Genomic DNA, 14566 nt, shown 5'->3' on the forward strand with positions numbered 1-14566 from the left:
AGAGCCACCCAATTAGTTCCATAAAAGTGGCTGTGATCGTTTCGGTGCTCTCATCTGTGACCCTAACCTTTCTAAACGTTTCTGGACACCTGCGGTAACTCAATCGTTGGCATCCAGCTGGTGTCGTGATCAAGACTGACAAAGGAACCGGCAAAATAGTACACTTGACTGGGAATTTCCCCAGGTAAGTTTGTGTACCCTGACCGTAACTAGCCATTTTAAACAGCAGGGACCGTGAACTGTCCACTTTTAACTGGCTCATGCTACGATCCTCGCATTTTATACAGTTGAGGTCCGTAATCTCACCTCTAAGAATACAATCTAGCCTAGCCTATTCATCTGTGATTAGGAATCAAAGTTGCAGTAATGACTACACATTTCCGGTCTCATAAAATTCCTCATCCCAATGTAATTTTCTCATAACATTTCTACATCTTTTTGGTTAATTTTTAAGATAACCTGAAATTTCAACTGAGGTAAGGCTCCAACTGCTTGCATATTTCTTTATAGCTACCTACCCATTCTTTATAATTGATCAGTTGATCAAGCATAATTTATCAAGACCCTTTATTGCTTATATGTGTTATCTTTTATTTGTGCCCCTGCTTGTGATTGGTTGCATTGCTTTATTCTAGGGCTATGCCACAAGTTTTCCACGATTCTTGGCTGTAATTTCTATTCAAGCTCAGGAGTTGTAACTATTGTTCTTTTGTTAATTTTGCTCTCTGGAGTTGGGATTCAGAACTGGAAGGAAGATGATCCACATAAGAACTGTGGTTGATGAGAAGAAAAACAGCATTTACTTTAGAATTTCAAAATTTCCCATATTTCACCCAATTATTTCAGGAAACAATTATTTTAAAAATTCGTAGCATTTACACTATACTTACAAACCACCTTTAACAGAACAATACAGAATGCTGTAGAAGATAATAGCCACCAAATTCCAGTCTTTGCTTGTTTCATTTTCCACACCTGAGATCTTAATACCTAAAATTTTGGGCCTACGTCTGAGATGTCAGTCGATGCACCGTACTAAATCATGTGGACAACACTTAACCAGAAACACAAAACAGAAAATTACATTTGCATTGTGTGTTTTACTTGGATTTATTTACATTCCAGGATTTTAATAAAACAACTTTTGCCTTACAACGTATTTGCATTTTTTAAAATAAGGTTGGACATTTCTGTGGACGTGTGTGTGTCACCGTGTGATATTTTTAACATTTCATTTTTCCAGACTCATACATACAACTCTGGCACAGACCTTTGCCACCCATATAAAGGGTCTGTCAGAGGCAATCAACTTCCTTGGCTTGAACCAGAGAGACTTGCTGAAGTCCAAGTATCTTGGTTTTTCTTACAGCTGTGCTGACTCTTATGTACATTGTTTGGCTTTTCCCCCGAATATTCTATATCTCTGTTAGAAAAAGGGTGTTTTAGGTACAGGGTCTGAGAGGATGGTTTTAAATAGTAAAAGTACCCATTGGTGTCTGAGGGTTTGATGGCCAGGGGACGGTGGCTCAGACTGTGCTCCTCCCCACCGCCTGCCACCCCTTTCACAGCCAAGGATCAAGGATTTGGCTCTAAGTCTGCATTTACTTGAGCTCCTCAACAGAATAATTGCCCAGTGTGTAGGAAAGTAAGGTTAGCACCATCTTAGAATTCATAATCTTGCTAATCTTTCTCCAGGAGTCTTCTGGAAGCTGGGAGCACAGAGCAGCATTTAGATGATAGATTGCCACTGTTCAAATTCCAGCTTTACTCCTTACTGTGCCCTTTTACGCAATTGACTTCTCCATTATCAGAGAAATGGGGGTAATATTTCCCACCTCAGAACTGTTATTGGGATAATATGAGTTGATTTTTGGACACAGAGCATTGTATAAATGCTATTAATTTTCCTGACCTGCATATTATTTTCCCTTATAGTCTCAGATTTTTAAAAAAATTGAAATAAAAATGCAAACTTTAGCTTCTAAACTTCCTTTTCATTTGGCATTGCTTTGTTGCTCAAGTTTGGAAATAAAACTTCAGCAGGTATTTTAAAACCAGAGTGGAAGAAATTCACATTTGTAAAAGAAAATTTACCGAACATATTGGACCCAAGGTTGTGGCAGCAATTTAATATCAATGCGTTAAGCATTTATTACTTTATATTAGCAGAGTGATATGGTCATGTGGAGAAAAAAAAGGGGTGTTTAATTTACAGATCGTATCTTTTAAATGGTTGTTGCAAGGTCCTCGGTCACACAGGGTTTTTCTTTCCCAGGCACCACGGAGTGATATTACCACAAAGGCTAAAGTTTGCAGCTAATGCTCCTGGTGTCTAGAACCACTTTTGCTTTGTTACAGACTTTCAGAAGAGAGGAGGAAGCCAGGGTCAGGGTGCATTTTTCAGACTAAAAAGTTTAGCAGTAGCGCTTCCAGTCATCCCAGGAGGAGTGACTTACTAATCAAGGAGTGTTTTAGGGAGACAACACAACAGTGGGAAGTCAAGTTTAGAGGTTTGAACTGCATTCCAGACTTGGCTGCAGGGCAGCCAGAAAGCTGACATTGTCAATGCACCCTTAGAGAGTACACAAAGGAATATTTTCAGACAACCATATTTAACATGTCACATGTGAAAAACAAGACAGAGTCTGTCAATCAATAGACGAATAGATAAAGAAGATGTGGTATATAGAGTTGACCCTTTAACAATGCGGGTTTGAACTGCGTGAGTCCACTTTTTTTTTCACTGATACAGTACTGTAAATGTTTTTCTCTTCCTTATGATTTTCTTGATAACATTTTCTTTTCTCTAGTTTACTTTATAATAGGAATAGAGCATATAGTACATATAACATACAAAATATGTTAATAGACTATGTTATCAACAAGGCTTCTAATCAACCGTACGGTATTGGTAGTTTTGCGGGGGGGGGGGGGGGGCAAAANGAGTCAAAACTTATATGCAGATTTTCAACTGTGTAGTGGTCAGTACCTCAACAGCTGTGTTTTTCAAGGGTCAACTGTATATACAATGGAATATTAGCATAAAAAAGGATGAAATCTTATTATTCACATGAATGGACTTACAGGGTATAGGCTAAATGAAATAAGTCAGACAGAGAAAGTCAAATACCATATGATTTCAGTTATACGTAGAATCTAAAAAAACAAAGACAAATACAGAGAACAAATTATAGTTGTGGGGGTGGGGGATAAGAGGCAAAATAGGTGAAGATGATTAAGAGGTACAAACTTCCCGTTATACAATAAAAAGTCACAGAGATGCAAAGTACAACATAGGGAATATAATCATATTGTAATGACTTTGTGTGGTAACAGATGGTTACACATCGTGATGAGAGTTTCATAATGCATATAACCGTCAATTCAGTATGTTGCACACCTAAAACTAGGATAATATTGTATGTTAGCTGTACTTCAATTGAAGACAGCCAAAAAAACAATTCATCAATGTCTTGTACTATATTAAATGCTGTCATTTAAAAATACAAAGAACCAAAAAAACGAAAAACTCCTCACTATTATATATGTATCTGGGTTGTCTATGTTGTTTTTGGAGTAAAAGCTTGAAAATGAGACCTCAGGGCAATCTTCCAACTCCAGATAGATTCTTTAAGTAATAATACCAGCTAAACCCAGGCACATTTAGGTAGGACTTCTTTGTGCCAGTCTTTGTTCTAGCCCTTTGCTTACATTAGCTAATTTAAATCTTCACAAAACCTCCATGAGCAGTATCATCACTCACTTCACACATGAAGAAAACGAAGGCAAGGGTACAAGGTCACACAGCTGTAGAAGAGGGAAAATAACTTGCCCCTACCCTTCTGAGTTCATAGCTGAGAACCCTATGATAAAAGATCAACGAGGAAAACAAACAGCAGTTTAATAACATGTTTACCTCCTGTATACATGGGAGATACTCTGAAGAACTGAGTAAAACTCCCTGGAAAGGCCCAAGCCACCACCTTAAATACCATCTCCAGCTGAGAGAGGTTGGGGTGGGAGGGGAGCGCACAGGGAGCCAGGAATGGGTGACCAGGAAAAGGATGGTGACCAGGTTGTGATGCGGCATTAAGTCTGGGCCTTCTCCATGGACAAGCTTCTCTGGTGATGTGGTCATCCTTCTCTTTCTGGTACAGAGAGGGAGACAGATGGAGATCTCCTTTATAAATGTAAAATGTTCCTTAAGAAAGAGTTCTCTGATTCTAGAGGTTCTCCTGTCTGGTGTTTCTTAAAAATAATCTGGTCAAAAATAGTCCTCATGAAAAGAGGCGGATTTTGGTGCGGCATCCCAGCTAAGGATCCCTTCCCAAGGAGAAAGGACAGTACTTCCTTGTAAACTAGAAGCTGCTGTTAACAATCTCATAGGAAGAGAGAGCTGCGGATACAGATGTCCCGGGTTCAAGAAAATCCAGAGCTTCCACGGAAAACCGCCCTGCTCCCTGCGGGGCAGTGAGCTGGGCTCTGCCCAGAGAGGGGCGGAGCCGGGGCTGGGGCCGCGGGTGCCGCCCGCGCTTTCAGTCCTCAACCAGGTCCGCACTCTGCTTATAATTACTCTCGACGGACGAACGGGGTCATCGCTGTGTCGCACTCGCACCGAGCGTTTGAGCAGCCATGTCTGGTCGCGGCAAGGGCGGGAAGGGCCTGGGCAAGGGGGGCGCCAAGCGCCACCGCAAGGTGCTGCGCGACAACATCCAGGGCATCACCAAGCCCGCCATCCGGCGGCTGGCCCGGCGCGGCGGCGTCAAGCGCATCTCCGGCCTCATCTACGAGGAGACCCGCGGGGTGCTCAAGGTGTTCCTGGAGAACGTGATCCGGGACGCCGTCACCTACACGGAGCACGCCAAGCGCAAGACGGTCACGGCCATGGACGTGGTCTACGCGCTCAAGCGCCAGGGCCGCACCCTCTACGGCTTTGGGGGCTAAAAGCTTGGTCGTTCCAATTCTCCAAAGTTTTCTAAAGGCCCTTTTCAGGGCCGCCCACCTTCTCTCCAAAAGGGCTGTCTGCGTCTTTTATCCTGGTTTTGGTGGAGGGGCTTATTGGGTTTTCTTGCCACGTGTTTTTTAGTTTAGTCAGAAACCGCTTTCTGAGCTATACACTGGCCGCCGGATAGCTCGTTCAACCAATGAGCTGGCCGCACCGTGCGCCGCGCTGGTTTCCCACCAATCAGGGCCGGTGTGGTCTGAGGATAGGCCAATGGGGACGCTGGTGGACGCCCTCTGGGAGCGCGCGAACCTGACCGCCGCAGCCCTCCCGGCAAAGCTGCTGCCTGCCGCTTGTCGCCTGTGGAAGGAGTAAAATCCCTGCTTTTGCCAGGAGGCACTCGGATGGCAGCAGTGCTGCAGTCGCCGCCGAACCCGTTCACCTGGGAGAGGTGGGCTCGGTGAACGCTTGAATTTGCGAAAGGCCGCTCCCCGCCTCATAAACCAGGTGGATTAAACTGCCCTGCGGGAGACACGCTGAGTCTTAGCTCCTCGCGTGTCGCTCCCCACCCCCCCAGCGACGCCTGGAGAGGAGCACGACCCGCTCTCCAGTCCGCGCGGGCCGCCGCCGGTTCCCCTGGAGTCGGACCCTGTAAGGCTGAGCCGCTGCTCTTCGCTTTCGCGGCGCCTTGGCGTTTCCCTTCTCTGGCTCCGGGCCTTCCTTGGCCCCTGGCTAAGCAGGGTTTGGAAAATCCGACAGTAGACGAAGGGGGTGTGTGCGGCCTCGGGCCTCGGAGGACGCGGAACCCTAAGGCCTCTGGCAGGGCCCGACCTTGAGGGTTTGAGGGGGGAGCTCCGTCCTCGAGGTAACTGGCTCTCTGGCAACTGTCCCGCACCTTCCGCCTTCGTCCCCATGCCCAGCTCCTCTCCCTTTCTTCCGCCTCCTGTAAATCGTAAGGTTTTAGGTTTTTGAATGAACCTTTCACACATGGGCGAAAAGTGATTTGAGGGGCGCCTGGGTGGCTCCGTCGGTGAAGCGTCTGCCTTCGGCGCCGGTCATGGTCCTGGGGTCTTGGGATCGAGCCCCACGTCGGCCTCTGCTCAGCGGGAGCCTGCTTCTCCCTCTCTGCTGCTCCCCCTGCTTGTGCTGTCTGTCAAATAAATAAAATTAAAAACTTAAGTGTTTTGAAGTACGTCCTCTAATTGATAAATGAGACAACTGAATGGCATCTTTGATTTAATACTTGAGAAATCTATCGACGGGTGCTTAAGAAAGCAAGTCACTCTTAACATGTCTCTGACACAAGAAGGTACTGAATAGGCAGTTGGAAAAGATTCTCGAGTTCAAGTGAGAGGTCTGGTTTAGGGGAAAATTTGGGAATCGCCAACCTGTAAATGGTAAGTCTGGATCAGAACAATAAGAACTTAAACACTTACTGCAATACATTCTAACAGTAAATGAGTAGAAATGTACATTGTCACCAGAAGGGAACTGGGTATTATCTATATCCATGAAATCGTGTCTTAGTTCAAGCTGCTATAATGAAAATGCCACAGACTATGGCTTAAACAACAAACTGATTTCTCAAGGCTGGGAGTCCAAGCTCAAGGCACTGGCAGATTCGGACAGGACAGTTTCAGACAAGATTTGGTGTCTGGGGAGACCCCAGTTCCTGGTTCATAGACCTGTCTTGTTCTGTCTTCACATGGCAGAGGGAAGGGCCAGAGAGCTTTCTGAAGTCTCTTGTTTATAAAGGGCACTAATCCCATTCATGAGTGCTCCATTCTCATGGCCTAATCACTACCCAAGGGCCCAACCTCCTAATACCATCATATAGGGGATTAAAATTTCAACATATGAATTTGTGAGGGATACAAACAGTCCATAACAAATGGAATGCTATACAGCCCTACTAAAGAAGAGAGAAACTCTACTCCAGTATGTACTCTGGAATACCTATGGCTCATTTCTGGGGCCCCTTCTCTGATCTTGGTCTCACTATTGATATGTTCTGTGTTCTACGAAATAGTTTATAGTCAACAGTGAAACCCCATGGCCTAGCCCTAAGCGACAGGTCAGGTTGTAGTGACAATGCCTATGATTGCGTCAGCTTCTGTATGTTTCTCTATCCCAATGACTGTTTTTAGGAGGGAGGCTTTAATCACCTATAAACTTTTATCAGTTTCCTTTCACCCACTTCAAGCTTCATAATGAAGCTTGCCGCATATCCAACTGCATATTTGACAAGTCTACCTGAGTATCTAATGGACATCTCAAACCTGACTTGTCCAAATTAGATACCTTAACACATAAACACCAAATCTGTTCTTCCTCCAGTATTCCTCACCTCAATAAACGGAACTCCATTCTTCCAGGGGCTCAGCTCAGAACACTTGCAGTTCTGTTTGAGCTCTTTCTCTTACAACTTTCATCCAACCCAGTCATCTCTATGTTACCGATCAATCAGAGCACCTTTCACTACATCCCATGCAGCTACTTACTCCTGGAAAAGCCACAATCATCTTTTGTTCAGACGACCATAATGACTCCTAACTAGTCTTTCTGTTTCCACTTTTAATAGCTATTTTTTTTCTCAACCCGGCAACAAGAGTGATCATTTCAAAAGATGTCATGTCCACCCTCAGAACTTTCCATCTTCATAATAAAAGCCAGTGTCTTTATCCCAGCCTACAAGAAGGGTAGCCAATAATTCCAGTTTGTCTGAATTTGAGGGGTTTCTGGGGATGTGGGACTTTTCAGTCCTAAAACTTGGAGAAAGTCCCAGGCAAACAGGATGAATTTGTCACCCTACCTAGATGGCTTTCCATGCTCTGGGCCCTGGTCACCCTCTGATCTCATTTGCTATCACATTTCTTTGTCTTCACTGACCATTTGGCTGTTTGTGGAAGAGACCAAGCATATTCCAGTCTCAGAGCCCTTGTACTTATTTTTCTGTCCTCCTAGCAGTATCTTATCCTGGTACAGGGGAGGATTTTACTTCTGCCCTCTTAGGGTCTTTTGGCAAGTCTAAGAATTAAATTGACAGAAAACAGGTTAACAGGAGAAAAGCATACAATTCGTTTACATTTATATAAGTACATATATATTTTTATATATAGACATTGGGGTACACTAATGTGTTTTCCATGACCAAGGTGCTCTCATAAGGAAATGAAGACCTAAAGAAGCAGTTAGACTTTAACGCTTATATACTGAGCTGGACAAAGAGTAGTAAACTGAACACACAACAAGGCAAGGAGGCTGGGGTTAGGGTAGTGAACTGTGGAAAAGTAACTAGGAAGATATGAGTTAGTTTACAAGGTTTGTTTGTACAGATTTCTCCTGTCCTCAGCTCCTTACCCAGGAGATAAAAATGTTACTTTCCTTGTCATATAAGGATGACATCTTCCATATCGGGAACTTCTCTCCTGCTTTCAGGAATAGAAAGGAGGTCACTGTGCTTTCCAGCACCTGTTGTTTTCAAGTGCCTTTTATCTTTATGTCAGAGGCGGGTTTTGTTGGCATATTCCGCTACCTGTCACTGGATGGCTGCAGACTTCATTTCATTCAGGCCTCTGCTCAAACACCCTCTTAGGAAAGAGAACTTTCCTGACTACCATATGTAAAATAATACCCCTTTCTGGTCATTCTTTAAAAGAGCATAATCAATACGTGTGATTGTTGTTCTGTCTCTCCCAACTAGAATATAATTCTTAGAGAGCAGGGACTTGATTTTGTCCCTCCAGTGTCCCTAGCACCAAAACAGGGCTGACAGCTAATAGGTAGTCTATGAAGGTTTGTTGTGTGGGGAGAGGAAAAATATTTTTCCTTCTACCCTTCTAAATTCTTGACCGAGAACTCCCTGTAATAAAAGGATAGATTAACAGGAGAAAATCAAATTTAATTATGCACATATGTACAGGAGCCCCACAAAGATAAAAGATTCAAGGAAGTGAACAGAGGAGGCAGCTTTTATATCTGTTAGACAAAGAAAGAATACCTTTCTGAAGAAGTGAAAAGGCAAAGTGCTTTGGGCTAGAAGTAGTAAATGGTAAAGAAGTAACAAGCTTTGTTCATTGAGCCTTCTCAGCCCTGAATTCCTCATCCCCGGTGATAAGGATGTTTTCCTTCCCGTGGTTCAAGAGGGTGCCTTTCACATAAAAGTTTTATCTTCTGCTTTCAGGGAGAAAGAAAGAAAGAAGGAGGGGTAATGTGGGGGTGGAGGGGATGTCAGGGTGATTTCCCTGCTTCTGAAGTTTAAACTCCTTGAGTTCAACATATTTAATATGCCGAGGTAGCATATTAGGGTATAGCTTGTCTTGAACCCCATCAGCTGAATGAGCGCACACATGAAGTTTCTACACAAGACCCGAGGCCCACTAGAGTGCTGCCACAATTATGTACTGATCCTTAACTTACCACTGCCTGCATCGGTCAGTATGGCAGTTTGTCCTCTGGATCTGAGGAATGATGCAGAGCGGCAAGTCAGACAGCATTATCTTTGTTTTGAGCAAGGCCTTCATGAGTGCTAGGCCTGAGGAAGGCTCAGACGCTTTCCCCCAGGGCAGTGAGCATGACTAAAATGGGTACGGTACTATCTACAAGGCTATGAATAAAGAAGCCAGGCCAACCATCACAGAAACTGGTCATGTCTACTGTTGTGGCAACTACCCCTTCCCTCCCACGTAGAAAATCAGTATCCACACATCCCTCTACATATACTCTGGATCCAGGACAAGGAATTCTGTCTGCTTTGCTCACAGATGTACCCCAATGCCTACAAGAGTAACTGGCACATTATATGAGGTCAATAAATATCTCTGGAAGGAACACCCGCTAAGGAGAACATAAAATGACCACTCTCGCAACCAGGCCCATTTTGCTTCTCTGGCCATCCCGGATGCTGCTCTGAATTCTCCCCATTGTCAATTTAGATTAAGTCCCGCAAGGTACTTTTATCATTCCCCAAGAAATCTTGAAGGATAGTTATCAGGTGGAGAGGGGACCCCAAAAAGCTAGGAGAGACACCGGCTGAAGCCGACATACTGAGCCTGTAATCAGCTCGTGGGCTCTGTCGCCCTCGCTCTATTTTATTGAGATGTAGTTTATACACCATAAAATTCACCCAAAATTAGCCGCCCTAATTTCCATTTCTCTGTGAAGGAAGAAAAAGTTGCCGAACTCGTACGGGCTCTGCTGACAATGAAAGAGGCACTATCCTCCCATAAACCAGATGTCACTTTCCCCTGAATCCCGTGACCTGGGTTTTCCGGTTTCTCCCCTAGAAAACCAGAGACTATTTATTGGAGACAAATCATTGTGAGTGGTGAAACTTCAGTACTGTTTTCGGGACCTGACAGAAGGACACTTGCAGGTCTCTGAGCCTATTTCATAATCCGCAAAATGATAATATTTAAAAATTCCTAACCCAGGGCTTTGGGGTTTCTGGACAGCCTTCCCATCCCCCAGTCTGTCTCTTCTGGGAGTGGGGGGGGGCACATGAGGTCATCAGTTCTGATTGGTTGACAACCACGGATGAGCCCTGCTGATTGGACAACGTCCTTCTTTGTTCCTGGAAATCGTTGCAAGCTCCTCACTCTATTTGGTTCTTCCCCACTTTTGAGTTGGAATATCATTTCCTCCCTTACTCGTGTGCAGAGAATGGGGACAGAGGAGCTGGCTAAATACGGTTCAGCTAAGGGAGTTCCTTTGGAGTAATCGTATATCGCCACGGTTTTACTTCTAAAAGTCCTGCAATCCTACGGGATTCAGTCATTAGATCTTTTTTTAGTTTTAACTACAGTTAAATAAAGGACAGCCCTTTTTTGAACAGTTGGGTGGCCCTGAAAAGGGCCTTTGGTTGAGAAATGCAATTTTCTGGTGGTGAAATCAGAGCTCAGCCCCCGAAGCCGTAGAGGGTGCGGCCCTGGCGCTTGAGCGCGTAGACCACGTCCATGGCCGTGACCGTCTTGCGCTTGGCGTGCTCCGTGTAGGTGACGGCGTCCCGGATCACGTTCTCCAGGAACACCTTGAGCACCCCGCGGGTCTCCTCGTAGATGAGGCCGGAGATGCGCTTGACGCCGCCGCGCCGGGCCAGCCGCCGGATGGCGGGCTTGGTGATGCCCTGGATGTTGTCGCGCAGCACCTTGCGGTGGCGCTTGGCGCCCCCCTTGCCCAGGCCCTTCCCGCCCTTGCCGCGACCAGACACGGCTTTCTGAAAAGCAAACCAACAGCAAGTGACAAGGCAACGGAGAGCTGGTCCTTATATAACGACGTCCCCCCCCCAACCCCACCCCCTGCATATGTAAAGAATGGAAAGAGCGGAGGCGGGAAATGTGACGCCAGCAGTCCCCTCCCTTATTCCCGCCTCCAAGCCCCAGGAGCTCCGGGCAGGCGGGGTATCAGAACTTAGCTTGACCGTTGGTCTTTACTCCCCTAACTGGACTACATTGTTCTAAGGGGGAACTGGGCTTACAGTAAGCTCATGTATGGTTCCAAAAATATTCTAAATAGAATATTTAATGCAAAAAGCGTGCTTCGCAATAATTTCAGTAATGGCAAAAATATTAAGATCAAAGAAAATGTAAGCTGAGCAGCTTATAATGATAAACCAGGTTTCTTTTAGACCTGTTCTTTTAATAGCACGTTTGATTAAACCACACTATTCGTGTTCATGTTTTAAACTGATGCTCAGAAGGCCCTATTTAATGCTGTTCAGATACTAGCGGTTTCGTGCCCTTCTTCAAACGCTTACTGGCTCGTTCTCAGGGCCTAAGTGAACAGTACTTCCTTCTTACAGGACCAATTTTATTCGCATATACAGGGAATATTTGGACGAAAGCAAACATCTGTAACCCATTAAAGTGTTGCCAATCCATATTCTCTTGTTTCGAAGTGCACGGCTATTCACATTAACCTGTTGCGTTGGTAATTAGGTTTTTTTACAGCCATTTTACCTGAAAACGTGGGTGGCTCTGAAAAGAGCCTTTGGTTGAAGTTTCAAAAAAAGAAAACAGCCGGTAGCGTTTTACGCCCTCTCCCCGCGGATGCGGCGCGCCAGCTGGATGTCCTTGGGCATGATGGTGACGCGCTTGGCGTGGATGGCGCACAGGTTGGTGTCCTCGAAGAGCCCCACCAGGTAGGCCTCGCACGCCTCCTGCAGCGCCATCACGGCCGAGCTCTGGAAGCGCAGGTCGGTCTTGAAGTCCTGCGCGATCTCGCGCACCAGCCGCTGGAACGGCAGCTTGCGGATCAGCAGCTCGGTGGACTTCTGGTAGCGCCGGATCTCGCGCAGGGCCACCGTGCCGGGCCGGTAGCGGTGCGGCTTCTTGACGCCGCCGGTGGCCGGCGCGCTCTTGCGGGCCGCCTTGGTGGCCAGCTGCTTGCGCGGGGCCTTGCCGCCGGTCGACTTGCGCGCCGTCTGCTTCGTGCGAGCCATGACACCTACAACACACCCAGCACTATCACATATACTTCGCTTGGAGTACTTGCTAGTATTTATAGTGAGTACGATGTAGTGATTGGATGAGAAAGTGCGGGCATGTAAGGTTACAGGCTCTGATTGGTCTATCTTTGAGCTTTCCAACAACGGCGCAGTTTCATTGGCTACCACCCTATCCTCGTCTCTTCAGGTTTTTCTTTCTTCACATCTGATTTTCGTAGTCTGAATACAGCGCTTCGAACGTTTCCTTTTCAAAAAACTAAACATTGACTTCGTTGGTACTGTAGTTCAAAACTCTATGTTTTTTTAGTTCTTGGGGAGAAATCTGAGAAAAATTGCCCTCAATAATGTAATCTTTATACTCCCTGTTCAATAGCCCCAGTAACCACACATCGCATTGCAAGTTTCTGAAAACTTTTTCACAAATGAGATCCCTTTATAATGCTTAAATAAAGGACAATCTCAACCATAGTAAAATTACACTGGCGTTTAAAGAAGTATTTCCAGTAATCGGGCACCTTTTTTGTTAAATGTCAATGCTGACTTCTGAACTTGAAGCTTTCTGGAACTTATATTTTCCCACCCCTGGAGTACGTTTTGCCAGGTGTAAAATATCAGTGACTAAATTCTCCAGTACCAACTTCTCCGCCCTTTGCGGAGCAGGCGTGTACTTGGTCCAATCAACTGAATTCAGAGCCACAAGAAGAGCAAACGTCTCTTTGCCAACACCTAACCTTAGAGCTCTTAATTTTCAAGCTTTTTTAAAAAACATCAAAAGTGACCGTTTTGTACTGTACTAAGAGTAGGTAGGCCAGATTCTACCTTTTCATTGGTTCAGCACTTTTATACTGTCAGCCAGTAAGAAATCTAGCATCCTTCATTTGGTTGGAACGTTCGTATTTTATTTGAAGCCTATTTAATCCAATGAATGCACAGGAGACCGGAACATTAAATTCCCGAATCCAGTGTTTCCTTTTAAAAAGCTACGTTTAATTAGAGTCCTCGTTTATTACACTAAGAACGGTTTGATTTCCCTCAGATGTTCACTTAACAAAAGCTTCCAGATTTGGAGGAAGGTCGTATGCCTATTATTATAATGGTCTCTCGTTTAAACGCCTAGCTCCGGATTGTTCTCTTCCAAATTGGTAGAAATTACAGGTTGCGTTTTGAAAACACAGACTCGGGAAAATGGGAAGTAGCTGAGAGCGGCGGAGGTTTTGGTGGGAACATCCCATTATCGGCCGCCAGCCGGTAACAGGGCCCTCGGATGTTTCAGGGGAACCGGGAAGCTCGGGTTACGTAGGCCGAGCGGACTTGTTTGAGAACTTCGGGAGCGCAGCGCGGGAAGGAGACGTCACTGCCTCCTCCCGGCCGCCGGGCGACTGCCCCGAGCCTGTGACAGGACGTGTTGGTGACCGGGCGCAGCCCTGGGAGAGGCATTTTGTTCTCCCGTTTGTGCTTCGCACAGTGAAGTCACTCGAGCGTCGCTGATGCTCTGAATTGCCCCTTCTAGCCGCAAAGAAGTTAAAGGAGGATGGCCCTATAAAGTCACCTGGACTAGTGCCCTCTCGCTGTCACCCCGAGGCACTCTCACCCCTCGCGGTTCCGGTGAGGGGAGCGCTTAGTGCGGCCAGCGCCCCTTTAACGCCCCGCGTGTGCGGGCTTGGGAGCCGCCCGGTCGCCCAGCCGCGTGCTGACGGGAACGGGGCAGGCACGTCAGCCCCTGCTTGGGGCGTGTGGTAAGGACGGAAAAGCATCGGGAACAAAGGCGCGCTGGGCCGTAAAAACCACCTGTTATTCGCTTACGGGAATGTTTCGTTGTGTATTGTTTTCCACACGTGCAGCTTGCGTGTTAATCGCGGTGTCAGCGAGTTGAGGTGTTTACCACGCTACTCCTTTGACCAAAATTCATAAAAGGTGATAGCCAGAATGTCCCTCTGCGGCGTCGCCGCAGGCAATGGCGTGGGCGAGGACTGGTCCCAGACCCGCAGACCAGGCCTACGCTCCTGCACACCGCCCCCCCCACACACCCCGCTTTCCTGCCTCCCTCCCCGGCCATTCGGGAGAAGACCTTTTACATTTACATTTACTGCAAATTAGAAACGGTGCCCCTGACGACAGATCCCTGGATTATTGGGCGGCCTCAGGCACAAAGAGCTCTTCCTCCGCCCCCCCCCCCCCCT

At 46.2% G+C, this 14566-nt stretch overlaps 3 protein-coding genes across 3 annotated transcripts; 1 reads left to right on the forward strand and 2 right to left on the reverse strand.

Moving 5' to 3' along the window:
- The first annotated feature begins 4603 nt into the window (after positions 1-4603).
- LOC100479771 (histone H4) lies at positions 4604-4989 on the forward strand. The gene has a single exon (XM_034660133.1). It carries the CDS (start codon positions 4633-4635, stop codon positions 4942-4944), a length of 312 nt encoding a protein of 103 aa, XP_034516024.1. The 5' UTR covers positions 4604-4632; the 3' UTR covers positions 4945-4989.
- A 5789-nt stretch (positions 4990-10778) lies between these two features.
- Positions 10779-11617, reverse strand: LOC117802250 (histone H4-like). The gene is made up of 2 exons (XM_034660185.1): positions 11605-11617; positions 10779-11203 (listed from the first exon to the last, which is right to left on the reverse strand). The coding sequence occupies exons 1-2, from the start codon at positions 11615-11617 to the stop codon at positions 10839-10841; spliced, it is 378 nt and encodes a 125-aa protein (XP_034516076.1). The 3' UTR covers positions 10779-10838.
- Positions 11618-11923: 306 nt separating this feature from the next.
- On the reverse strand, positions 11924-12404 carry LOC117802189 (histone H3.1). Its single transcript, XM_034660120.1, has one exon. The coding sequence runs from the start codon at positions 12378-12380 to the stop codon at positions 11970-11972; it is 411 nt and encodes a 136-aa protein (XP_034516011.1). The 5' UTR covers positions 12381-12404; the 3' UTR covers positions 11924-11969.
- Positions 12405-14566: the final 2162 nt, after the last annotated feature.

This window comes from Ailuropoda melanoleuca, chromosome 5 (assembly GCF_002007445.2).
Source record: "Ailuropoda melanoleuca isolate Jingjing chromosome 5, ASM200744v2, whole genome shotgun sequence".
Classification (NCBI taxonomy): Eukaryota; Metazoa; Chordata; class Mammalia; order Carnivora; family Ursidae; genus Ailuropoda; species Ailuropoda melanoleuca.

What these genes read in the sequence shown, in the direction of transcription:
- LOC100479771 (XM_034660133.1), top strand. Translation starts at nt 4,633, where the DNA reads ATGTCTGGTCGCGGCAAGGGCGGGAAGGGCCTGGGCAAGGGGGGCGCC.
- LOC117802189 (XM_034660120.1), bottom strand. Translation starts at nt 12,380, where the DNA reads ATGGCTCGCACGAAGCAGACGGCGCGCAAGTCGACCGGCGGCAAGGCC.